We start from the raw sequence: 26,800 nt of genomic DNA on the forward strand, positions 1-26,800 counted from the left end.
ATATATATGTATATATCGCTAGAATCTGGCAGGTTGTACCTTCAAAAGCATCAATTTTCAATGGTCTCCAAAAACAGGACATTTGTTCAATGATTAACATTGCATCATCAAAGATTGAAAGCAATTTTAAACATTTTCAATTGGTCAACAACAACAACAACATCAACAACAACAACAACAACAACAACAAAATAATGACACAAGTGGACTAACCAATAATATAAATTTGTGGGGGCAAAAAAAAAAGAAATTTACCAAATTGTGGTTTGGGCCCAACAACAGCGACATGAAATTGGAACTGGTGGCCAGCATCAGTGAGCTTCGGGTAGCCCAACAACAGCCATGTGGTGGCCCCGGGCCATCGGGCCACTGTTAATGTCTGACCCAGATCATAAAACATCCCAAACTTTTACCATCCTGGTGGGTACCTAAACCAATGAAATGCACAATTATACCTCTTGAGTGGCGGGGTTGTCTCTGTCTTATTTCATCAATATCGCTCTAGAAATGTCAACTTAAAATGGGCATTATCATCATTGCAAAGCAGAGTCTTTTAGATCATATTCAGTAGCTAATGTTGTGCAGTGGCATACGTGACCACTGTTATTTCTGTTTGTCGTAAATGCTTCTTTGGCCATTTTCCAAAGGTTATTGTCAAAGGCATTTTTTTTCCCCAGCTGGGCGCAGAGGATGTTTTCTGTTGACACAAATGTAGCCTGAGTCCTTTTTTTGTCAAACATTGTTTCAAAACAACAGCCACGCTTTTTCTTTGACGTTATGTGTCACCTCTCTTATTGATTCTGGGGCATTAAAGTCCAGCTGTGAATATTGCCGTCAAACTTCAATTACAAAAAGTTGTACACTGCATGTTACTGACCATGATTTTGTGTAAACCGTGCAGCATATACTGAGTGTTGAGCTTTTGGTCAACAAAATAATTTGTGCTTTATTGAGTGAAGTGAAGAACTTTCCTTTGGATATCCTGTGACTGGTGTTTGGTCTGTATGTTTTGCGGCGGGTGTTGTCCTTTTTGTGAACAAAGTGACTAAGTTGGACATCATTTGACTGGTGTTGCGATTGGGTGAGCAAAGGAATTGTTTGCACAACACCACGCCAACACTAAACAGCCAAAAGGCTGTTTAGTGTTGGCGTGGTGTTGTGCTGTTTGTGAACGAATGACTGAGCTCGATGTCATGTGACTGCCTGTGTGCTTTTTGTGAATAGAGGTGCTGTGCATCTGTCCAGTTTGACAGGCGGGACCACTGAGTCAAGATGGAGACAGCTACAATAGGTTAGCATATGCCTAGTACTGTAAGTAAGCGTTGATGAGTAAAGTGAGGGAGACCTTATGTTCTCGTGTTTTGTATTACCGTATTTTCCGCACTACAAGGCCCACCGAAAAGCAATTTTCTCAAAAGCCAACAGTGCGCCTTATAATGCGATGCGCCTTATATCTGCATCAATATTCAGATTTCTTGGACGTAACATTTAAAATGTTCTGTAAAGCGCCTTGTTACAGCTGCAATGGTTGTGAAAGCGCTATATGAATAAGGGTGTATTGTATTGTATTCCCTTTAGCGGAAAATACGGTACATTAATAGTGGGAATTTCTCCATTGTGAGACTATTAAAGGTTTTCTTGTCTTCTTATCTGAAGTTTTATTTTCGGAGTTAAGATTGTTGATTGAAACATGGCCTGTAGCAGACAGATTGTTTCCTTGTCTGCTATTTCCTGTCGTCAGAACAAATCAAAGACTAACCAGCTTCTTGGGATGTATGTACAGTATATGAAAGTCCACCTGCGTATGCAGATTACAGTAGATGACATAGTGACACAAATTCAAATCTGGCAACAAACGTCTTCATGAGCTTTCGCTGCCTCTCGAATTGGATTTCCAATGATGTCGATTGCCAGTTTGAAGTTGATGAATATGTCAATAAAAAGCAGGATAGTGCGCTGCCTTCAATGACTCAACAACTTTTCCAATCAGGATTTCAAAAATAACCAAAGCTGCCGGTAACGCCGTGTGTTTTTTTGACAGAGGCCTCACTTGTACACAGCGTGATTGTCAGTGACCTGGATTGAGGCCATAGTGCTTTAATGACTAACTGGAGACGGTGCTGTGTGTTTACGTCAGCTGAATGCTGAATGGAGAAGGTTACTACAGAGCAATGAGACATGACTGGACGCCAAGTGCTTCATCACAAGATGGATGAAAGAAATAGTGTGCCTGTGTGTTTGTGTGTACTGAATGTGTTTGTGATTGGAGCTACAGTAATAACACTCAAAACATGGACAAATGACTTTGGTTTTGAAATGTTACTGGTGTTGTACTTGTGAATTATTTGTTTTGTGTTGAATTTTAGGTGTCTTGTGCCAGGGTTCGGAAGAAGCGGTTTCAAATCTTAGTTTGTGAGTCACATTTTGCATTTCACGTCTCATAAAAACACATTGAGTAACAAAACTGAGAACCACAGATTTTTTATTATTATTTTTTCCTGTTAATTGAACCGCCAGGGCAGCGCAGTGGTCCAGTAGTTAGCACATCGACCTCACAGTGCAGAGGTTGTGGGTTCGATTCCAGCTCCGGCCTTCCTGTGTGGAGTTTGCATATTCTCCCCGGGCCTGCGTGAGTTTTCTCCGGGTACTCCGGTTTCCTCCCACATTCCGAAAACATGCATGGCAGGCTGATTGAACACTCAAAATTGTCCCGAGGTGTGAATGTGAGCGTGGATGGTTGTACCCTGTGATTGGCTGGCAACTGTTTCAGGGTGTCCTGTGCCTACTGCCTGAAGACGGCTGGGATAAGCTCCAGCATGCCCCGCGACCCTTGTGAGAATAAAGCGGTTCAGAAAATGGATGCATGGATGGATGAATTGAACCGCCGAGACGGTCCAAAAAAGCTTCGCCAACTTCTCCAACGTGCGGGTGGTCGAAGGTTGAGGCATGCTTGGTGCTAATTAAGCTGTAATAGCTAGCTAGCAATGAGCTTCAGCTACTTACTAATGCGGCTCAAGAAGTTATGAAGTTTGTCAGTAATTCTAACCTCCACGGCGGCGAATAAGCTTCTAACAAGTATCGTCACGAAGGGACAACGAGAAAAGCGCAAAAATCCATGGAAATTGCTAAACGAACCTAATAGTGACATTAGCGTGGAACACCGGAATTAAGTGATCGGTTGATCGAGCACGCTTTTAACCAAAATCTGGCTCTAAATGCAGAATAGCAGGCTATATAATACATGTCTTATTTGCGACTCAACACTGCTAAACGGGACCAAAACTGGAAATGAATGTTTTGTTGTGGCGTGCATCAGCAGGGAGGAAAAGCAATTGCTCCTTAGTTATAAGTTTGTATTTTTATTGTTGAATAAAACTCTTGCTTCAGTTCTCCACGATGAACGTGCAAAAAAAAAATGCTCCTCAAAATTAGAGAGTTGCTCCTCACATGAAGTCATTGCTAAGGGAAAACAGCTCTGCAAAGAAAGAAAACTGCTTGTGCCATGATTTTTGTGAACAAAATTGCTGCTGCGCTTTTTATGAACAAAATACAGTAGATTGACATGGATGTCACTGTGAAGTGATTGGTGTTTGTGTTTTTCGTTAAGACAGCTTTGTTGTTTATTCTGCGACTAGCGCTGTAGTGTTTGTGAACAACAAACTAGAGTTGGTGTTTTAAGCGCTTTGTTGTTTATTCTGCGACTGGCGCTATAGTGTTTGTGAACAACAAACTAGAGTTGGTGTTTTGCTTTTTGCGAACAAATATTTTCATTTATGAGACTGGTTGTGTGATATATTGTTATGTTATTATGGTCTGTTGGTTTGTGTAAATGTTAGACAAACGAGTGGTACGTGAAGTGCTTTATGTTACAATTTGCACTTTGTTGCACGTTATGTTATTATTTCCCTCTTGGTTTGTGTAAATGTTAGGCAAACATGAGTGGTACTTGAAGTGCTTTATGTTACAATTTGCACTTTGTTGCAAAAAGGAGAGAAGAGAAGACAAAAATGGCCATTTCATGAAATTTTAAGAACAAACATAGGAATGAAAAAAATTACTTTTATCGTGACATGAAATAAGGTCCATCTTGTTCAACACTCTCTGGTGTTGTGCGTTTTGAACAACAAAAGACTTTGATTGGCTCTTCTTTGACCGGTGTTGTGCATATGAGTCCGTCTCGCTGTGCCTTTTGACAAGGCAGAGTGGTCTACAATGTGTTATCTTTGAAATGTTTTTTTTACATTAGTGCTTGGTTTCATTTTGTATCTGTGTGGCAGTTCTGAATCTTAAAATGTTACTTAAAACACGGTCTATACAATATTTTAGGATGGAGACACTTTGGACTCAGGAACAAATAATTCCCAAGAGAATTGGTCTCAATGGAAGACTTGACCAGTGTTGTGTTGAAACTTTAAAAATGCCCCACTGTTAGAAATAAAGTACCTACGCATCAAGTATGCCGATTCGGACTGAGGGCCTCCATCTACAATTTTCTTTTCTTCCAAGATGGAAACTTGGACACAATTACAGTAGGCGGTGATTCAAAACAGTACCAGAATGTCCCCAATGTGTTCAGCACGTACGCAAAGAACATCTGGTCTTCATCTCCTGCAGATGGAGTCACAGTCTTTAATGTGCATTGCATATGAACTTTTCTCTTGAGGGCCATAACTGCAAAAGTTTCATCAAATTGGACACGGCGAACTTCTTTTTTCAACCCGTTTGGATATGGTATATGGCAAAATTCCACTGGGTATTGCTTATATAACTGTGAAATGACTCAGCAAAGTGCATTGTGGATTTTTATTTGGGGAAAACAAAGTAGAGCATACAGAAACATGAACTATCAGTTGGTATCGGATCATATTTATTGAAATGGTCACAGAATCATCAACCGCTACAATAAAACACAAGCACATAGCATTTTTTTTCATACATTCATTTTTATGAGGAAAGCATACACTTGATTCACACATCCTGTCGATCAAAGAATGTACCCCAAAAACAAACAAGTGAAAAAAGATAACGCTGCATAACACACTAGTTTCAATCCTAAACATTAAATCAATATATGATTACAACTGGGTTTACTCAGACTTTTTTTTAAATAAATACATGATTCCATGGTCATTTTAAACATTATTCCGAAACAAATCCGTCAAGGAGGTTGAGCATGGTTGTACACACATGCTTTTCATCACAAAGCACGCCTTCGCAGCTCTGTGGATGCCGAGAGGGCTCCACTTCTTTGTGGACTTTTCATCCAATGTGACCTTCACTTCCATCCGTGTATTTGTGTACTTAAAATACAGCCAATTCAAGCTGCTGGACTCTTTACAAAGAGGAATAATGTGATTACAAGAAGAATGTTATTCACATCGGCCATCATCATAGCCAGACATCGCAGTTGTTACATAATCTGAAGCATTTTTTTCCTTAGGTATATAGCGATGAAACATTGGTGACGCTGTACATAGATATATATTCGTTTCACCGTTCACAGAGTGCCTAATAAACGTTTTAGATCACTGGTGTCAAAACTGAGGCCCGGGGGCCAGATCTGGCCCACTGCGTCATTTCATGTGGCCCGCGAAAGCAAATCAAGCAGGTCGACTTCCATGATGCATGCTAAAATATGTACCAAAATTTCCAATTGTCACATGAAATAAATAATAATGTTGAGATAATGCAAGCTTTTTCTGGTTGCGTTATTACAGTAACTTGAACAGCAGTTGAAAAAAACTACTATCCTTCACTTTTGATTTCAAAACTAGTTATCCATTAATTGTTTACTGAATTTGTGATATGAGGAGATGATTAAACATTTATATGGAATCACAATCAGAATGACCCTCCAAGGAAAATTGACGACAATGTGGCCCATGGCAAAAATGACCAACACTCAACGCAATCTTTATTTGTTTGACTAGAAGCTCTTTAACCCCAAGAAAAAAAAATAGTACATAAATGATTATTTCCTGAGCACGATGTCGAAGTGTAATTATTTGATTACATTTATGAACGAAACAATGATCTTTAATAGTTGAACGGTACAATCAGATTTGGTGATGAGCTCACTGAATTTCAAAGAGTAAACATGAGAGCAGCTCACAAACATGCAGACGTCTTTGACGGGTGGATTTTGTGAAGGGTGAAAATAATGATTCAGTATAAAACGTTGCCTACACAGGTTGGTGTCTTCATTTGGATTTTCCAAAAGGAAGGCCCATCTTTAGACAGCATTCCAAAGTCAGAGTTAAACACACAGCTACTTTCATTGGAAAGTCTTAGGGCCTGATTTACTCAAAGTATATGCATGCAAAAATGGGTGCAAACCTGATGGCACACACACATGGATGTGCATGGTGATCAACTCATTGGGTGCACCCAGGATTGTGCTTGACCAACGGGCAAAACTGTTTGCACCCAAACAAACAAAACTGAGAGGACTATATGCAAGTAGATGAATTTTATGATTTTTTTTTTTTTTCAAATCTGAGACCAATTGTGCTGGCTGATTTTGCTTCTTTAACACTTTCAGGGATAGCGGTTACGACAGTGGACAGCCTATCATGTTACCAGGTTACAGGTTATCATTATTGGTGCATGAAAGGGTTAAATGCTACGTCTATCAAGCAGGCATCTGTTTGGGATCTTCGTAAATCAGGCCTAATGTATTTACTTCTCAATACGCTACTTATTTCATATCTTGAAAAATGTCATGATAAAAGATTATAGAGCTACAGTATTATGTGAATAATAGGCCGTATATGGGATTGCATTGCCCTTTAAATAGTCTTCATGTTGCTTCCTTCAACTCTGAGTTTAATATCGGAGTCTATATCGGAAGGGAACATCTCTGTCGGGCTGCATGGTTCCAAAGCCCCATCGCCGGACGTCTATTCCGGGGATCTCCATTTCAGGATCCAGAAGCTCAAACTCAAAGTAGACCAGCATGAGGAAGATGAACTGCTTGAGCTCGTTAGTGGCAAAGAAGCGCCCAGGGCAGATGGACACCCCGGCGCCCCAGGGCATGGTGTAGTACTTCACCTTCTTGCCGTCTTTGTAAAACTCCGTCTTCTTGCTCCCGTCGGGGTTGAGGAAGCGGTCGTATTTGAAGGCCCTCGGGTCGGGGTGGATTCCTGGGTCCATTTGCACGCCGCTGTAAGGGAAAATCGCCATCCTATCCCCCTTGCGAATGAGGAACTCCTTGCCGTCAGCCATCTTCAGCGTCATGTCCTGGAGCACGGCCCTGGTGAGAAGGGGCGCGGCGCAGAGTCTCAGGGTCTCCTCCACGGCGCTGTCCATGATGGTGGTTTTCATCAACATCTCGCGTGTCAGGTTCAGTAATGGGCCGTCATGCCTCACTTCCTGGCCCGACTCACGGACGATCCGGTCGACCTCGCCCTTGATGGCCGTCATAGCCTCCGGGTGCTTCATGATGTAGAGGAGCAGCCAGAAGGCAGATGGGCCCGTGTTGCCCTGCGAGGCCCACAGGAGGAGAAACATGTACCTGTCGATCATGGCCTCATCCATGCCCATCTCCTCCCGCACCTGCTGCATGTCCCACACCCAACCGCTGATGTTGTCTTTGGTCTTCACCTTGCGCACCGCCAGGACGTCCCAGAAGTAGTCCATGAGCCCTCGCAGTTCCAGCCTCCTCTTGGGAGGCAGGACACCATACGCCAGGTTCGGGAAGAGCTGGTCGTACTTACGGAACTTGTAGAACAAGGACTCTGATTCCACCCTGTCTTTCTCTTTGGCCTTCTCTTCACCGTCCTTGCACTTTGGGGACACGTTACCATATAGAGACAGGTAGCCCGCCCTGAACACGATATTGTAGCAGTACATGAAGAGCCCGTCTTCTGTCCAGGCTGGCTCTTCTTTGCCGAGGTTGTGCAGCATCAGGTTCTGAAGATTGGCTGTCATGGACTGTGTGAGGACCTCCAAGCCGTCCCCCTTCAGGTACTTGTTGCTGGACTGCTGCAGGATGTGATGCTCGCTATTGGCCGACCAGTAGCCGAAGACCCTGTGCACCAGGTGCTTGGCGAACTTGTTGAAGTCCAGCTTCTCCCGGCTCTCCTTGACAAACGGTCCGAAAGACAAGGGGTCCTGCAGGAAGGTGACGTAGAAACCGCCCAGCTGGATTGTGAACACGTCTCCATGCTTCCTCTGCATCCTCTGCAGGAACTTCACCGTGTTCCTGCGGAACTCCAAGACATGGCCAAGCCAAGGGAAAAGACCCTTGTCCAGTGGAGGCTCTCCGGGCCTCCGCCGTCTGAACACCCCTAGAAGATACAATCCTCCCATCAGTGCTGTGAAAAGCGCAACAATGATCTGCAGCACAAGCTCTCCCATGACTGATCCCGCTGACGGAATAAGCATGCTTTGGAGTGAAGGTCCACACGCTGTGTATAAATGCTGTTTTGGCTCCTCCCATAGGTTTCAGTTTTCCCGGAACTCAGCAGGCTTCCATTTATGGATAGTTACAAGCAGAATGTACACTATGAACCACGTTTACTCTCAGTTGGACTCCATAATCCATTCTTCAGTTGTAACTGTTGCTGTCAAAGGCAGCATTTACAAGCTGATGGAAAAATCCAGCTTGACCCTCACTCAAGTCGAACCAGATGTTGGTTTGCCATTTACCAACATGAATACTGACAGTGTTGCTTATTGTTGATCACTATCTCAACAAAGGCAGATTTTTTAAACAGATTTTCCCTTAAATGTGACACACTGTTTGTACCTAATAAAGAGTCCTTTTTTAAAAATCTTCATAAAACTTGTGTTTGCCTTGCAGCGATGTTCATGCACCTCACCCAAAAAGTGACACTGCATGCTGCCTTGTTATAGCAGCAACAAATGAAGGAATGCGCTTATTCTCTCTTGGGTTTCCACGGCAATTTACCATATTCTTACAACAACGTGATTACCATGGACAATCTTTGCAGATGCCCACTTTGCAGACTGCTAACTATGCTTATTATGTGGCGCCACCTGATGGAAACATTTCACAATACAGGCATTCTCCAAGCTGTTCTGCCGAGACAGATACTTTTGGTTCTATCTGGTAAATCAAGTCATTTTATCAATTTCTTGGAGAGTAGACAATGTGACAGTATGTGTGGGAAATACGGGGTCTCCGTTAAGTCAAAATGTAATTCTTTTCAAATCAAAATAATAGGCACATACGTGGACATTATCAAAATGGGTAGACAACTGGGCAATTGGTGAGCACGTCGGCCTCACAGTGCAGAGGTGCCGGGTTCAATTGCGATTCCGGCCTTCCTGTTTGGAATTAGCATGTTCTCCCCGTGCCTGCGTGGGTTTTCTCTCGGAGGCTTTAAAATTTAGAAAATGGATGGATGGATGAGTATACATGACATTCGGTTTTTTTCCGCCTCTTTTATCTTTTTACCATTTACTCCTAACAGTTCCCAAACTGTGGAGAGTAAATTTTGACGAGACTTTTCTCCCCGTGCATGTGAGGGTTTTCTCTGGGTACTCAGATTTCCTCCCACATTTCAAAAACATGCACGGTAGGTTAATTGATCACTCTACTGTGATTTTGAGTGCGTTTATTTTTCCGATGTTTGCCCTGCGCTGGTCTGGCAAAACCAGTTCGGGGTGTACTCCGCCAAATGCCCGAATGCGGCTGGGATAGGCTCCAGCACGCCTACGACCCTCGTAGAAAATGGGCTGAAGGATGGACATCCCAACTTTATCGGAATTGGGTTTGTGGTAGTTTTAGGAGTGATGCACTTATATGGCTGTGGCACGTTGCGGAAACGTGAGGTTTCCACAGCAATGACGAGCCCAAAAAAATACGTCAGCACAGAGAGTAACAAGAACTATTCACTAATTTTCACTTGCTTCCGTTTTCGTTTGAACAGTGACAATGTGAAAGGTTTTTTTTCTGAGTAGGCGAGAGCAAAAACAGACATAATGCACCTTATCTACCTGGGTACAAGTCATGAAAAATTAGGGAACTTGATTCAATATATTTTACAGTATTGGCTCTGTAATTTATGCGACAATGACTGGACGCGATCTTACGATCCAGCTGCCGAGTGAAGTGCTCTTGTTTGGAATTGACTATCTTTGATTGTTGCGCACGCTGTACAAGTGATGCTGCGTTCAATTGTAGGATTTAATCTTTTCTTCAAATCCCAGTCTGAAATTCGGTCTTTCTTTGATTAGTATTCGATCTAATGTATACCTAATATATTATATATATTACCTAAATAACGTTTATTTCAGTTTTTAACAAGGAAAAAAATGCCAACCGTAGTATTTCCCATTTTTACTCCTGTCTTTGAGCTCACCATGTCACGCAACCTGTGACGTCACACTGCGTGCGCTGCTACTTAACATTACGAAAGCGGTCGGCCGGGTACTTTTCCTTGGTGCGTACGAGTTGAGCAACCTAGGTGATTCCGAAAGCTTGATATTTAGTTCACTAACGTTGAGGTTTATACACAGGTAAGACTCATTTGAAAAATTGATAACTGTAACCGCTACGAATAATGAAAGATCTGTTGTTAATTGTACGACACTCAACTGTACGATAATCACAATGGTAATCGTGTGTCTTGTATGCTTCTAACAACTCTTATGACCTTTTCAAACATTTTCTTAACATTCCGTCCATTTATAGCGTGACTCCTCATTGTCCTTCATTTGTAACCTCTGTACTGTTCGTGAGCATGTAGAGCTTAGCTAAAAGGCGAAGCAAACAAAAGTCATGGGTTGTACATGTTCTTATGTCCAGTTACAATGTCTGCCTACGAGGAGAACGAGTCCAAATTTATGAGAAAAGCCAAAGAGAATCCATTTGTTCCTGTGGGTGAGTATGTATATCCTAGCTCCCGGGATTACATCATTTGACAAACACTGTAGCTCTGACTGTTAGACAAGGTAATAATATGAGACATGGTAATAAAGATCCCTTTTGATTGACCATGCCACCAATAAGATTATAGTTTTTGATGTAGCCCTGCTTAGAATCCATTTATTTCATTATTAGATTATGCAACAAAGTGCCATACATGACCATGTAACTTCAAGTGTCTTCCGTCAAAGCACATGGCTGCCTCTGCTAATAACCATCAATCCATCCATTCATTTTACATAATGTTATTTAGCAACATGAAAGAGTGAAAGATTTGAAGAAAAAAAACCACACCACATATACACGCTTCCTTTTGGTGGGTGGAATAACCTCTACCCATGAACTGATACCAGCTCGTGTCTCAGACGTGGCACCTGCAAAGCGAAGTAGTGGCCAGGAAATTCATCTACCTTTTTAACGAGTGTTGGAGGTTTGAATACAATATTTATCAGTACACTAAATTAGCTCCAATTAGTTATATTACCTTGGAGTTTTTTTGCGCCCCCCCCCCACACAGACACACACACACACACACACACACACACCACAAATTTAAAAAAATGCCTTATACAAGATACCTAAAAACATGTGGCTATATGATATGTAACTCCACAATAAGTAGCCACCATTAATGAACTGATTCAGTGCCGCATGTGCCGTTGACTTGAACAGATAAGTTGTATGTCTTCAATACAAATCAAAATCATCCTTATTGACTGTGATATCTTGTCAATGTGTGCTTTCTATATTACGTGTTATATTATTATTGTTTGATTGTGGAAAATAAACTGTTACAACTTAATGTCCCGGTTTAAAATGATCCCTATTTCCTCTTATGCCATTCCCCTGATAATCACCAGGTGGGCTGTCCACTCAACTAAATAAACAACACAACTCCAATCCTGTAGATATTTTCTGTTATACAGTACAGTTGACTAGATTACTGAAAATTTGTAAAACATCGTCCTTGGGGTTGTTGCAGGAATGGCTGGCTTCTTTGCCATTGTAGGCTACAGACTGTGGAAGTTGAAAAGTCGCGGGGACACCAAAATGTCCGTGCACCTGATCCACATGCGCGTGGCCGCCCAAGGCTTTGTGGTAGGAGCCATGACTGTCGGTACGTATATAGAGAGAAAATAAAAACAGACATACTCTCAAATGGCCTCTGAAAGAGAAAAATGTCCCCCACTCCAGCGCCAGCTTCCATATTAACACGTCAGAACAATGCATAACTGTGTTTTTTTTTTCTAGGTGTCATTTATACAATGTACAGGGACTTCTTCGCCAAACCAAGGCTAGAACAGAACCCCACGCAATCCAAGTGAACATGGACTCAACACCTTTTATTTAACCTCCCTTAATATTACCTCATATTAAGGTTTATTTTGTACTGATCGATTGCATCTATGTGCAAGTTAATATTAGATTTGATAACCTGTCTACACAATAGTACTGTATGTGAAACGATCACCCACTTCTATACACACAGGTTGCAGTTATAATTCTTGATTATTTAAGGTCAATTATTTGTGTTTAGATTTTGAATGGTGTGGGAGTGACATTGAATTGGTTAAAATATATTTATGTGATGTAAATAGGCCAGGACTATATTGGGGAATTTTTTTTTGTTTTGTTTTGTCTTTTCGATACATAGTCATTAATGTATTGATGTATGGATTGATATTTTTATATTTTGCCAAATCATAAAAAACTTACCTTGCTCACACCTTGGTCCACTTTTGGCAGCCCTTGGATCTTTATAACCAGTAAAAGACAAATGCAACTGATGCATTGACAAACAGATAACATAATGGCACCAGGGCTTTATAGCCCAGACAGAAATCTATGTAGCTCAAGTTAAAACCTTCCCGCATTTTATTTGATATTGTCGAAAATATATTTCTAAATCTCCCGCTGACGGAATAAGCATGCTTTGGAGTGAAGGTCCACACGCTGTGTATAAATGCTGTTTTGGCTCCTCCCATAGGTTTCAGTTTTCCCGGAACTCAGCAGGCTTCCATTTATGGATAGTTACAAGCAGAATGTACACTATGAACCACGTTTACTCTCAGTTGGACTCTATAATCCATTACTCATAATCCATTCTTCAGTTGTAACTGTTGCTGTCAAAGGCAGCATTTACAAGCTGATGGAAAAATCCAGCTTGACCCTCACTCAAGTCGAACCAGATGTTGGTTTGCCATTTACCAACATAAATACTGATGATGTTGCTCATTGTTGATCACTTTCCCAACAAAGGAACCAGATGTTGGTTTGCCATTTACCAACATGAATACTGACAGTGTTGCTTATTGTTGATCACTATCTCAACAAAGGCAGATTTTTTAAACAGATTTTCCCTTAAATGTGACACACTGTTTGTACCTAATAAAGAGTCCTTTTTTAAAAATCTTCATAAAACTTGTGTTTGCCTTGCAGCGATGTTCATATACCTCACCCAAAAAGTGACACTGCATGCTGCCTTGTTATAGCAGCAACAAATGAAGGAATGCGCTTATTCTCTCTTGGGGTTTCCACGGCAATTTTATTCTTACAACAACGTGATTACCATGGAGAATCTTTGCAGATGTCCACTTTGCAGACAGCTAACTATGCTTATCATGTGGCGCCACCTGATGGAAACATTTCACAATACAGGCATTCTCCAAGCTGTTCTGCCGAGACAGATACTTTTGGTTCTATCGGGTAGATCGTCATTTTATCAATTTCTTGTAGAGTAGAATATGTGACAGTATGTGTGGGAAATACGGGGTCTCCGTGAAATGAACGTGTAACTATTTTCAAAACCAAAATAAGAGGTATGTGGAAATAATCAAAAGATGAGTACACAACTGGGTAACTTGTTAGAACGTCGGCGTCACAGTGCAGATGGACCGGGTTCGATTCCGATTCCGGCCTTCCTGTTTGGAGTTTTCATGTTTCTCCTTTTCTCCCCGTGCATGTGTGGGTTTTCTCTGGGTACTCAGGTTTCCTCCCACATTTCAAAAACATGCATGGTAGGTTAATTGATCACTCAATTGTGATTTTGAGTGCGTTTGTTTTTCCAATGTTTGCCCTGTGCTGGTCTGGCAACCAGTTCGGGGTGTCCTCCGCCAAATGGCTCCAGCACGCCTACGACCCTCGTGGAAAATGGATCAACATCCCAACTTTATCGGAATTGGGTTTGTGGTCGTTTTAGGAGTGATGCACTTATATGGCTATGGCACGTTGCGGAAACGTGAGGTTTCCACACCAATGACGAGCGCAAAAATACGTCAGCACAGAGAGTAACAAGAACTATTAATAACTTTGCTTCCGTTTTCGTTTGAACAGTGACAATGTGAATTTTTTTTTTTTTTATCTGAGTAGGCGAGAGCAAAAACAAACACAATACACGTCATCTACTTGGGTACAAGTCGTGAATAATTAGGGAACTTCATTCAATATATTTTACAGTATTGGCTCTGTAATTTATGCGACAATGACTGGACGCGATCTTACGATCCAGCTACCAAGTGTAGTGCTCTTGGTTGGAATTGACTATCTTTGATTGTTGCGCACATTGTACAAGTGGTGCTGCGTTCAATTGTAGGATTTAATCTTTTCTTCAAATCCCAGTCTGAAATTCGGTCTTTCTTTGATTAGTATTCGATCTAATGTCTTCTTAATATATTATATATATTACCTAAATAACGTTTACTTCAGTTTTTAACAAGGAAAAAAACAACAACCATAGTGTTTCCCATTTTTACTCCTTTCTTTGAGCGCACCATTTCACGCAACCTCTGACGTCACACCTGCGTGCGCTGCTACTTAACGTTACGAAAGCGGTCGACCGGGTACTTTTCCTTGGTGCGTACGAGTTGAGCAACCTAGGTGATTCCGAAAGCCTGATATTTAGTTCACTAACTTTGAGATTTATACACAGGTAAGACTCATTTGAAAAAAATTGATAACTGTAACCGCTACGAATAATGACAGATCTGTTGTTAATTGTACGACACTCAACTGTACGATAATCACAATGGTAATCGTGTGTCTTGTATGCTTCTAACAACTCTTAGGACCTTTTCAAACATTTTCTTAACACTTTGTCCATTTATAGCGTGACTCCCCATTGTCCTTCATATGTAACCTCTGTACTCTTCGTGAGCATGTAGAGCTTAGCTAAAAGGCTAAGCAAACAAAAGTCTTATACGTTGTAAATGTTCTTATGTCCAGTTACAATGTCTGCCTACGAGGAGAACGAGTCCAAATTTATGAGAAAAGCCAAAGAGAATCCATTTGTTCCTGTGGGTGAGTATGCATATCCTGGCTCCCGGGATTACATCACTTGACAAACACTGCAGATCTGACTTTTAGACAAGGTAATAACATGAGACAAGGTAATAAAGCTCCGTTTTGATTGACTAAGCCACCAATAAGATTATAGTTTTTCATGTGGCCCTGCTTAGAATTAATTTATTTCATTATTAGATTATGCAACAAAGTGCCATACATGACCATGTAACTTCAAGTGTCTTCCGTCAAAGCACATGGCTGCCTCTGCTAATAACCATCAATCCATCCATTCATTTTACATAATGTTATTTAGCAACATGAAAGAGTGAAAGATTCGAAGAAAAAAAAAACACCACATCACATACGCACTTCCTTTTGGTGGGTGGAAAAACCTACCCATGAACTGATACCAGCTCGTGTCTCAGACGTGGTACCTGCAAAGCGAAGTAGTGGCCAAGAAAAAAGTGACTGTAACCTAGATCTACCTTTTTAACGAGTGTTGGAGGTTTGAATACAATATTTATCATTACACTAAATTAGATCCAATTAGTTATATTACCTTGGGGTTTTTTTTGCGCCCCCCCCCCACAGACACACACACACACACACACACACACACACACACACACACACCACAAATAAAAAAAAAATGCCTTATACAAGATACCTGAAAACATGTGGCTATATGATATGTAACTCCACAATAAGTAGCCACCATTAATGAACTGATTCAGTGCCGCATGTGCCGTTGACTTGAATAGATAAGTTATATATCTTAAATACAAATCAAAATCATCCTTATTGACTGTGATATCTTGTCAATGTGTGATTTCTATATTATGTGTTATATTATTATTGTTTGATTGTGGAAAATAAACTGTTACAACTTAATGTCCCGGTTTAAAATGATCCCTATTTCCTCTTATGCCATTCCCCTGATAATCACCAGGTGGGCTGTCCACTCAACTAAATAAACAACACAACTCCAATCCTGTAGATATTTTCTGTTATACAGTACAGTTGACTAGATTACTGAAAATTTGTAAAACATCGTCCTTGGGGTTGTTGCAGGAATGGCTGGCTTCTTTGCCATTGTAGGCTACAGACTGTGGAAGTTGAAAAGTCGCGGGGACACCAAAATGTCCGTGCACCTGATCCACATGCGCGTGGCCGCCCAAGGCTTTGTGGTAGGAGCCATGACTGTCGGTACGTATACAGAGAGAAAATAAAAACAGACATACTGTCAAATGGCCTCTGAAAGAGAAAAATGTCCCCCACTCCAGCGCCAGCTTCCATATTAACACGTCAGAACAATGCATAACTGTGTTTTTTTTTTTCTAGGTGTCATTTATACAATGTACAGGGACTTCTTCGCCAAACCAAGGCTAGAACAGAACCCCACGCAATCCAAGTGAACATGGACTCAACACCTTTTATTTAACCTCCCTTAATATTACCTCATATTAAGGTTTATTTTGTACTGATCGATTGCATCTATGTGCAAGTTAATATTAGATTTGATAACCTGTCTACACAATAGTACTGTATGTGAAACGATCACCCACTTCTATACACACAGGTTGCAGTTATAATTCTTGATTATTTAAGGTCAATTATTTGTGTTTAGATTTTGAATGGTGTGGGAGTGACATTGAATTGGTTAAAATATATTTATGTGATGTAAATAGGCCAGGACTATATTGGGGAATTTTTTTTTGTTTTGTTTTGTCTTTTCGATACATAGTCATTAATGTATTGATGTATGGATTGATATTTTTATATTTTGCCAAATCATAAAAAACTTACCTTGCTCACACCTTGGTCCACTTTTGGCAGCCCTTGGATCTTTATAACCAGTAAAAGACAAATGCAACTGATGCATTGACAAACAGATAACATAATGGCACCAGGGCTTTATAGCCCAGACAGAAATCTATGTAGCTCAAGTTCAAACCTTCCCGCATTTTATTTGATATTGTCGAAAATATATTTCTAAATCTTTCGATGTGGTTGGTTGTTGTTGTCTATGTGTGTCCTGCAATTGGCTGGCAACCAATTCAGGGTGTACCCCGCCTCCTGCCCGAAGACAGCTGGGATAGGCTCCAGCATGCCCGTGACCATCGTGAGGATAGGCAGTTCGAAAGATGGATGGATGGATGGATGGTTCTGCGAGAGAAAAAAAATCTTGGAGGACCCTCAATGAGATGTATTCATAAAGGTTAGAATACATTCATTCATTGGGTTCAGTAGAAGTTTGATTGTCAGGGCAAGGTCAGCATCGTGATTTATATTGACTCAGGTCCATTTACATTGCAAGTGATGCTTCATGAGAGGCAAATGAAGCGGTAAGCATAATGTACACTGTAAGTACAGTCATAGTATATAGCATGTTGTGCTATATTGCACCGAAATGCCTTATGTGACAGCTATTTCCAATGTGCTTCAAACAACAAAGCGTATGAGGGAAAAGTGGTTAAGATTGCACGACTGTCCGTGTTTTTATGTTATGTGTTGTCTTTATTATTTTACTTTCTGTTAACTGTTTTTTAAAGTGCTTTGTTACAGCTGCAGGGGTTGTGAAAGCACTATATAAATCAGGATGTCTTGCATGCCACTGAAAAATAAATGATCAGTATGTCATTATGGACTCTGGAATATATTTGAATCCTATTCGCTGTGATTTCATTTTGTCAACAAGTTGTACAGACGCCAGTGTTTTATGGCACTGTAGCTTTTGATTGACGGGAAAACATGAGATTTAAAAAATTCATGACTCAGGGTGCGGCCTGTGATTGAGGAAATGACGTCATAAATAACTGCCGGAGCTGCCATTTGGATGACTAGCGACCTACACCTTTACACCCACATAGCAAGTGGACTGGGTTTCAAAAAAGGAAATTACATAAAAGTTTGGAAAAAAGTACAATATGACATAGAAGTTTGCTAAGTCGGTCTTAGCAACACGCGTTGGCTAATGCGTGGTTCAGCTGTTCGTTCTCGCGAGATCTCGTCAGTCAGCGTCGTTGCCATGGATGCTGAAGTCGCGGTCCTGGCGATCCTTTGGGGAATCTTCTTTTCGACAAAGCCATGCAAAAGACAGTTGTCGTAAAGGAAGACGGTATTTCATCTAATGGAAGGTAAGTGGATTGTATACTCCAGTTGTATAAATCCACTTTATGTATAAACGTTGCTTTTGGGATCTAACATTATCCTGCACGCAGTGTTAATAATGGCCACTGTTGTTTATGAAATACATCACGTGACAACTAACCGAATACTTGAAATTGTACAGTCTAATAATACGTGACACTGTTTTAGAGGCATTTAACAATACGTTTAGAAACGTTTTTTTTTGGTTGTAGTTTGGTGTAGAACCATAAAAGTTGTTGAGAATATTTTGGTACAGGTTGCTATTTAACAATACGTTTAGAAACGTTTTTTTTTGTTTGTAGTTTGGTGTAGAACTTAAGCGCATCATAAAAGTTGTTGAGAATATTTTGGTACAGGTTGCACATCACTGTACATTATGGTAATTTACAAAGAATAATAATTTTGTGCATCTCATGTATTGAAATTCAATATATTACTTTGGTGTACTTAATATTGAGGCTGGTAAGACCATTCTGGTGTTGCTTAAATTCAACTCTAGAACCCAGAATTTCACATTTATTTAAAACGTGGTGGAGTTTTGGATTCAGATCTCAGCTTTGGCCTTGCTCAATGGTTTTCTCCGCATACTCAGGCTTGTTCCCATACATAAAAAAAAAAAGATATGGATATGCCAATATGACAATATGGGAGCCTTAAGTTGAAGAGGGTTTATCGTAAACAACACAACAGAGACTTTCACTTTCTCTCAAATAAGGAAAAGCCTGCACGCAATATTTAATTCAAGTGTTCACAACATATGTTTACAGCAAATAGCAAAGATAATGTATCCCCCCCCCCCCACACACACACACACCTTTGTGTGATTTCGTTACCGTATTGTGTGTCCTTATAACAGAAGCATCACAGATGGACTATAACAATGGAGTGAACAATCTTGAGCCTCAGGAAAATGTAAAACAGCAAGTGGACAAGATGAAAGCCAAGGATACGTTTCTCAATGAGCATATGGTCTTACTGAACCAAAATGTTTCAGCAGACACCATTCTAGACAGGTGAGAAAGTCTAAAAGGATAACAGTCTGTCACGTTGCATACAAGGCAGGAAACAAGGACTGCTTCGTATGCAAACAGAGCGAACAACGTTAAGTGGATCCCCGAAGCAGCAGACACTGACAAGGCCTTCGTCTCAAAAAATAATATTTATTACAAACGAAAAAATACCGTCTTAAAGGACAACAGAAAACGCTGGTCAAAACAAGAACCAGGAAAATAATGTAACGAGAAAACACAAAGCGCTTGCAAAGAACGGCAAGGAAAAGGATAAGATAATGTACACCTTGCATTCATTCGCTTTTTGTTTCTCAACTTCCTGAAGACTTGAACGGGACGAGCGTCAGCGTTTGTTGGACCAGCTGAGGGAGCTGACGGATGTCAATGGTCGCCTCTTCAAATTGCTGAGTGAAAAAGAATTTGAGTACAAACACATGAAGAAGAAATGGGAAAAAGAGAAGGTCTTTCTCATGGCTGGTAAGTGTATAATAAAATGTTATAAGGATCCACCGATTTACCTCATTTTTTTTCTGGACGAATACTTACATTTGAGTGCTCATTGATTCCTATAGACCAAAAAAAAGTGTTTCTCCACTCAACTCAACTGTATTTATAGAGCACTTTCAAACAGCCATCGCTGCACACAAAGTGCTGTACATGGAGCGATTGCACAAAATAAATGTTTCAGAAAAGAACGGTACACAGTTCAATATAAGTGCAATATAAAATATAGCATTAGCAATATATTTGTAAAATAAATATAATAAATTAACAATAGCATAGCATATGATTTCAGTGTTGTGGTGTCTCAGTCTGAACGCTGAAGGACACTGTTCAAGGAGTACATAGATGAAAGGAAGACCGTAGAATCCGGCGACTATAAACAAGTAGGAATATGGATGCCATGTTAACTCTGTGTTAACTACAAAATAAAAGTGACTAAAAAAACCACAAAGCTGCTTCTTGAAAATACCCTCAATTATAAAATCAAACTGTGACAGGACAACTGAAGTGACACTTCATACCTTATCCTTTACTACTCTTTACCACGGCTTCATGACGGGAGTGTGGCTGGCTCGACAAGAGCCGAGTGGAGCCGAACGGGCGACAGGGCTTGAGAACATTGGTACCTGCCGGATAGCCCTTCGTTGGAACTTCATCCACTTCCTAAGGGAACATAATTTGCTGTTGGTCAACAAAGTATTGTCATCGGTGTTTAGCTTCAATATTATCTCTATTATTATTAATTATCTCCAGGGTGGTAAAGTAGTATCGCTGTCATAGTATTGGAGCCTGCTTAATAGTACAGATTAGCCTCAATCATTGCAGTCAGTGCATCCTTATAATTTTGGCTTTTACATATTGATCACGATGAGGGTTGGGCACTTGTGGCCTTTTAGGTGTGTCCGGCATGTCAGGCGATGCAGCTGCCGTCAAGATTGTGGAGTTGTCCAAAAAGAACCGAGAGCTGACTGCTGAAGTGGAACGAGAGAGGACAAAATGCAAACAAAACAGCAATAGAATCAAAGCGCTTGAGAAGGATGTGAGTCTTCTGTTTGGTTTCATGTCGTCACAGCATCTGAATGGTCATTAATTTCCATTTTTTTTTTTGTTACAGCTACAGGCTGCTGTGTGCTCAGCTCCAGGACAAGAGACTGACGCCAGTTGGCAGAAGCAAAGCTCACCTCTAGACACTGAGGTTTAGTTCACTCAAATGATGTTAAATACAGAGCAACATTCAAGAATGTCAAAATGTTATTTAAAACATTGCCTGCACATCATGAATCAGTTCGAGCGGATTTTAATTTTCCATTATTTTCCAAAGGAAAATATGTTGTTGTGTTCCATCTTAGAGCTTCTGCTGCACATTCGTGTAATTTTATGAAAGTTAATCATGTCACCCTAATGAGAATAACGGATTGTTTGTCCGCAAAACAGGACAACCCAGTGGTGAAGTCCCTGAAGGATAAATTATCTGCTGCCCAGCTCAAAGTCACAGAGCATCGCAACCAAGTTCAGTTTCTCAAGCAGGAGCTAAAAATGGCTCACAAGGTGCGAAGCATCTCCATCTTTCGTGATTACCAAATGCATTTTGCACACAACCTAATTTGTTGTTCATGTCATCTGTTGCAGGTTCTGATAAATGAGGTTGGGGAAGACGTCAACGTTCCGCAGCTCCTGAGTTGTGCGGGAAGCTTTAGAGGACGTGCACAGCAGATACTGGCTCTTCAGTCAAGGGTAAGAAGGAAATATGGTTTCACATTATACAGTATGTGAGAGTTAACTCGAAAACACATTGAAACAACAAATCTTTGTTTTGTTAATGAATCAGCTAGTGCTATAGCCCCCCATAGCATTTTGGTTCACAGACTTCTTTGATGAGTTTAAAATGTTTAAACAAAAATCATTTTGCCCTGTTGAATAAAATTCACATGAATTACAATGTCAAAATTGGAAACTTTGCATGGTAATGCATGGTCATTTAACTGGAATCAAGACTTGGACAAATTAAAACCTGCTATGATGAGTAAAATATATGGACCTTGGTTTCCCTTGACCGGACATGCTGGAGAGACTCTGTCTCCCAGCTGGCCGGGAAATGCCTCGGGATCCCCCGAAAAGAGCTGGAAGAAGTAACTGGGGAGAGGCAAGTCTGGGCTTCCCTGCTAAAGCTATTGCCCCCGCACCATGCAAAATACAAATGAATAAATGTATGCAAATAAACATAAATAAAATCTATAAATGACATACATATTTATACAATAAAACAGATCAACAAATTTATGCCAAAAGGCACACACATAAATACATATAGAATTTATATGTTTATGTTTTCTCTTGTCAAGAATTATATATTGGCTTTGTGTTTTTTTTCTTGTCCAGTATATTCACAAATAAACCAAAGTAATGTCATGAACGCAGTTTTCTATAGAACAAATTTTGCTTGCTTGGTAATAGTTCTTAAATTTTTGAGACCTCTACACAAATAAACTACTGGCTTCCACAAAGTAAAGCATGTGTGTGTGACAGGTGCGGGACCTGGAGCAGCAGCTGAGGTCACCTCCATTGAGCATGTTGAACATGGACGAAGAACAACTATCAGGCATTCTTCCTAAAAGCCGAGGCCGTTACACCGGCTACAGCCGCAGCGCTGAAAAGGAAAAGAGGGAGGCCTTTCAGGTGGGTAAGTCATGATTACATTTTAATTGAAATATACTGACATGTCCATCCTTCTCCAGAGGCTCTCGGACAGCTATGAATCCTTGCAGCGAGACCGGGATCAGGTGAGGAAAGAGCTGGAAGCCTCCAAAGCAAGAAACAAATGTCTGTCTGCTGACATAAAAACCCTGAAAACTCAGGTTTCCTCCATGCTGCTGAAGAGCAAACACGACGACGAGCTTGTGGACGCTATATTGGTAAGAAGAAAATAAACATGTTGAGTTCAGCTGACATGTTAGTTGTCTCGATCTTTCCATGGCAGAAGGAGAAGAGTCGCTTGCTGGAGCTGCTGAGCCAGCTCACCAGGCAGAATGCACCGAGCCAATCCAGCTCGGGACCGTCACTCAGCAGCGAGCTCTCCACGCAGAAGATGCTCATCCAGAACTTGTACCAAGTGGTCGCTGACAAAGAAGACACCATTAAAGAATTAGAGGATAAAATTCAGCAGCTTTCCAGTCAGTAACAACTGCTGACAAATCAAATTGAATGATCTGTCAAAATAGTGATTAGAGGAAAAAAAGTGATTTCAAAAGAATCCCATTGCTATACTAGATTGTAAACTTTTCAAAAATAATCAAAACTACATAAAATGAGATGCTAAGGTCGGACTGCATTTCTATATGTTAATATGAATAATTTCAAACAATAATGTAAACAATGCTTTATCATGTGTCAAGAAGCTGTTTGATTAAAAAAAAATTGTAATTACTTGAACAATACAGACTACTGACAATACTGTACTGTATGTGTTTTGGTAGTTTAGAATGCACATTCAAAATAAAACAGTGAGCAGTGGTTCCCAACCACTTTGCCATGCCACATGAGTGTGGTGTGGGAAGTCATCCAATTTCACTTTCTATGGCTCAAATATATTAATGTCTTTGTTCATCTATCTATGCTAGCGACGCAGTATGACAGGCAGAACAATTAAGTGCCCTTCCATTGCCATTCATACAACATTAATATGAACAATATTTTTTATGACATTTTTGTTTGGTAGTGTAACCTGCGATTTTTGTAATGCAAAATATGCACCTTGCTTCAGTACACATTCGTAGCATGTTCAAATCAAGTGGATAATGTACATTTATCCTCACCTTGACTCTAGCCAGTTGAACGCGAAACTGTTTTTAGTGGTGTGTTTATTCATCTCTCTGACTATTTGTACCGCTCCAATATGGCTGACCCACACGCGCACATGCGACGGCTGGCTGGTAAGTGGATGTGTAATAACACACGCACACAGCTGAGCGAAATGCTCGTTTCTTGCGCAAGGTTGTGGCGTTCAAGCTCCTTGAAAATACTTGACTGGAGGGACTTGTTTAGATCAAATATATGACGTAACCACACGGTGTTGCTAATGCTAATTACGCAAGAAAGGGCATCCGGCCTTCGCCAATACGCAACAAAGGGCAACATTCCTGACAGTGACACTAATGCTTTTGCGCAACAAAGGCTGATATTCCTGCGAGTAAGCGGTAATGCCTTTTCGCACAACTGAAGCGAACTAGGAGTGGTCATGAACACTTGCTCTATCCAACTGGGCTTTTTTTTCCCCCCGGAAAAAAAATCATTTATAAGTAACTAAAACGGAAAGCGGTTTGGGAGACTTTCCCGCGCGACACAATGCAAAATCATACTTCCTACTGGGAGAACGAAAAGTGAGTTTTTAATATTACTTTATTTATATTTATATTTTTCCAAACGTAAATAAAATTACATTTATCTCATCCTTCGGTGGTCGCGTTAAAACAGCTAATTTGCTCGCTACGGAAAGTTTTTAGAGTTAATGTTATGCAGGAGATAAAAACTATACTCTTTAGAACAACTTTTGAGTTTTACAGTAAACTATTTACAAATGCAATAAGTGAATGATCAAGCTATCGATATATTTCACTTTTTCTCACAATGACAATAATAATTAGAATTATCTGCAGGATCCATCCATCCATCCATTACAGTATCCAAGCCGCTCTACCCTCAGAAGGTTCGCGGGCATGCCGGAATCCATCCAGCTGCCCTCGGGATCAATTAAACCGCATGTGAGAACATGCAAATTTCACACCGGAAACCCACGAGAACTTTAACTTAAATTTGACACATTTTCAACACAATTATTAACTTATACTGTATTGATGTGGCGGCCAGGTGGTCGACTGGTTAGCGCGTCGGCCACATGATGCAGAGGTGCAGGATTCGATTCCGGCTCCGGCCTTCCTGTGTGGAAATTGTCCCTAGGTGTGAATGTGAGTGCAGATGGTTGTTCATCAATGTGTACCCTGGGATTGGCTGGCAACCGGTTCAGGGTCTCCCCCACCTACTGCCTGAAGACAGCTGGTATAGGCTACAGCATGCCCTGTGACCCTTGTGAGGATACGCAGATCAGAAAATGGATGGATGATGAAGATTTTCTTTCTAAATGTCACAAATACCAACATTTATTGATGAGCCAAGGCACACAAATATTTATTTACGTATTCACAGTCACAGTATCCACAACAATGCTGAGAAAAAAAACAACAACAGTGGTGATTTCAGTCTGGTCATTTTTCATTGTCAATGATTGTGTTTCACTTAGACAGCAGCAGGAGAGCTGGTTGAACCAACTGAGAGAGATGAGGGATGAAAACGACTGTCTGATAAAACTGCTCACTGAAAAGGACATTGAAATCAAACTCATGAAGAAGAAACTGGATGATGAGCGAGTGCTGGCATTGGCAGGTATGTTTGTTCTGAATTAATTATGTTGTATCTGAATTGAAAACAAAATGTGATATTTTAGGTGCGACGGGCATAGCAGGCGATGTGGCCGCCGTCAAGATCGTGGCGTTGTCCAAGAAGAACCGAGAGTTGACATCTGAAGTAGAGCGAGAGAGGTCTAAATCCAAACAAAACAGCAATAGAATCAAGGAGCTTGATAAACAGGTTGGGCTTGATGTCATTTAATGGATTTATGTCAATACTCTGATTTTATTTTTGCTCTACTTCTTACTCCAGCTGCAAGCTGCTCTGCTCTCGCTATCAGGACAAAAGACTGATGCCACTATGCAGAAGCAAAATTCATTGAAAGACTGGGGGGTAAGTTTCTTTGGGTCCTAACCATACATACAGTGAGACCTCTGGAGTAAATAAGATAAGATAAGAAAACCTTTATTAGTCTCGCAATGGAGAAATTCCCAATTCACAGCAGCAAAGTTATGAATGGAAGAAGTAGAACAACAAAATATAGGAGCTGCTGGAAAGGCAGCCACTCACGCGGCGCCATCTTGAAGTCAAAATAACAAAAATAACACAACACAACACATAGGACACAGACAGTCGTGCAATCTTCACCACTTTCCTGCATACACTTTGTTGTCTGAAGCAGTTATAGATGAAAGAGGAGAGGATCAAAGTGTCCTTTTACCAGTGGATCAGAGACGTCATGCTGAAAATGTGCACGTCTGCTACAAGCTAAGTTCATTACAGGCACAAGACACAAGCGCCCCGGGACTGTCCAGCAACTGGCGCCGACATTCCTACCAGTCAAAAACAGTGCTGGTATACCCATGCAGTCGAGAAGGCGCAACCACCAAGCACAGAGTCTCCTCCTTGATGAATGTCGTGGCCAAAAAATGCTGAAAAAAGTCCACATCAGGTCCACACGACGTAACAACAAACACAAAGTGACAAAACAAACAGAAAAACAACAAAAAAAGCAAGGCTCATGAGAGCACTTGCAGATGGCTGCCTACTCGGGCGCCATCTCGGACTTTTATATGCCCTTGAGGTCATAATATCCATCCATCCATCCATCCATCCATCCATCCATTTTCTGATCCTGAACAATTTTGAATGTGCAGTCACTTTTCCATGATGCCACTGTCATTTGTTAGATGCCCTTTTTGTGTTTTTACAGTAATACTAATTTGTACATCTTTTATGACAGTTAAGATTCATAAAGCAGAGATGAAAGTCCTCCGGATTTTCCCGGAATTCCGGGTTTTTCACATTTTTATGAAAATCTCTCCGGAGAATTGAAGAAAATTTGCCTAAAATTAATCCAGATATTAGTTGACAACATTGAACGAAGACGCGTTTGAGTTCGTTGTTTTGCTTTCACGAGCGTAGCCATGTTGAGACACGAACACTAGTAACAGTAGAGATTTTCGTCTCTTTATCAACACATTTGCTAAACCCCAGTGGAACGAATAAAAGACACCGTGGACAAGACAGTTGTCGTAAAAAATATATTTGGACAAAAAGG

At 40.8% G+C, this 26,800-nt stretch overlaps 5 protein-coding genes and 1 long non-coding RNA gene across 8 annotated transcripts in view; 4 read left to right on the plus strand and 2 right to left on the minus strand.

Moving 5' to 3' along the window:
• Positions 1-6,473: 6,473 nt before the first annotated feature.
• On the minus strand, positions 6,474-8,385 carry LOC109521313 (7-alpha-hydroxycholest-4-en-3-one 12-alpha-hydroxylase). Its single transcript, XM_019879116.1, has one exon. The coding sequence runs from the start codon at positions 8,383-8,385 to the stop codon at positions 6,826-6,828; it is 1,560 nt and encodes a 519-aa protein (XP_019734675.1). The 3' UTR covers positions 6,474-6,825.
• Positions 8,386-10,349: 1,964 nt separating this feature from the next.
• On the plus strand, positions 10,350-12,512 carry LOC109521315 (HIG1 domain family member 1A, mitochondrial-like). 2 transcript variants are annotated; one of them, XM_019879119.1, is made up of 4 exons: positions 10,350-10,485; positions 10,775-10,849; positions 11,877-12,011; positions 12,146-12,512. In XM_019879119.1, the coding sequence occupies exons 2-4, from the start codon at positions 10,780-10,782 to the stop codon at positions 12,217-12,219; spliced, it is 279 nt and encodes a 92-aa protein (XP_019734678.1). In that variant the 5' UTR covers positions 10,350-10,485; positions 10,775-10,779; the 3' UTR covers positions 12,220-12,512. The 2 variants fall into 2 exon arrangements, with proteins under 2 accessions (XP_019734678.1, XP_019734679.1); XM_019879120.1 differs by having other exon boundaries at positions 10,388-10,409.
• A 2,219-nt stretch (positions 12,513-14,731) lies between these two features.
• Positions 14,732-16,883, plus strand: LOC109521316 (HIG1 domain family member 1A, mitochondrial-like). Its single transcript, XM_019879121.1, has 4 exons — positions 14,732-14,822; positions 15,116-15,190; positions 16,247-16,381; positions 16,517-16,883. Exons 2-4 carry the CDS (start codon positions 15,121-15,123, stop codon positions 16,588-16,590), a joined length of 279 nt encoding a protein of 92 aa, XP_019734680.1. The 5' UTR covers positions 14,732-14,822; positions 15,116-15,120; the 3' UTR covers positions 16,591-16,883.
• Positions 16,884-18,198: 1,315 nt separating this feature from the next.
• Positions 18,199-23,303, plus strand: LOC109521314 (coiled-coil domain-containing protein 13-like). 2 transcript variants are annotated; one of them, XM_019879118.1, is made up of 10 exons: positions 18,199-18,312; positions 19,182-19,338; positions 19,661-19,812; positions 20,736-20,878; positions 20,954-21,034; positions 21,274-21,387; positions 21,469-21,573; positions 22,366-22,515; positions 22,575-22,751; positions 22,817-23,303. In XM_019879118.1, the coding sequence occupies exons 1-10, from the start codon at positions 18,306-18,308 to the stop codon at positions 23,015-23,017; spliced, it is 1,287 nt and encodes a 428-aa protein (XP_019734677.1). In that variant the 5' UTR covers positions 18,199-18,305; the 3' UTR covers positions 23,018-23,303. The 2 variants fall into 2 exon arrangements, with proteins under 2 accessions (XP_019734677.1, XP_019734676.1); XM_019879117.1 differs by having other exon boundaries at positions 21,274-21,573.
• LOC109521317 (uncharacterized) lies at positions 22,663-23,901 on the minus strand. The gene is made up of 3 exons (XR_002169328.1): positions 23,652-23,901; positions 22,858-22,955; positions 22,663-22,743 (listed from the first exon to the last, which is right to left on the minus strand). It is a non-coding gene; the product is annotated as an uncharacterized LOC109521317 (long non-coding RNA).
• Positions 23,902-24,028: 127 nt separating this feature from the next.
• The window catches only part of LOC109521155 (coiled-coil domain-containing protein 13-like), an 8,975-nt gene continuing 6,203 nt past the window's right edge, over positions 24,029-26,800 (plus strand). Inside the window, exons 1-4 of the mRNA XM_019878817.1 lie at positions 24,029-24,215; positions 25,133-25,275; positions 25,337-25,479; positions 25,552-25,632. Of these exons, the coding sequence (XP_019734376.1) occupies positions 24,181-24,215; positions 25,133-25,275; positions 25,337-25,479; positions 25,552-25,632 (402 nt within the window). The 5' untranslated portion in view covers positions 24,029-24,180. The remainder of the gene's footprint in view (positions 24,216-25,132; positions 25,276-25,336; positions 25,480-25,551; positions 25,633-26,800) is intronic.

Source organism: Hippocampus comes, unplaced genomic scaffold (genome assembly GCF_001891065.2).
Source record: "Hippocampus comes isolate QL1 unplaced genomic scaffold, H_comes_QL1_v1.1 scaffold85, whole genome shotgun sequence".
Lineage (NCBI taxonomy): Eukaryota > Metazoa > Chordata > Actinopteri > Syngnathiformes > Syngnathidae > Hippocampus > Hippocampus comes.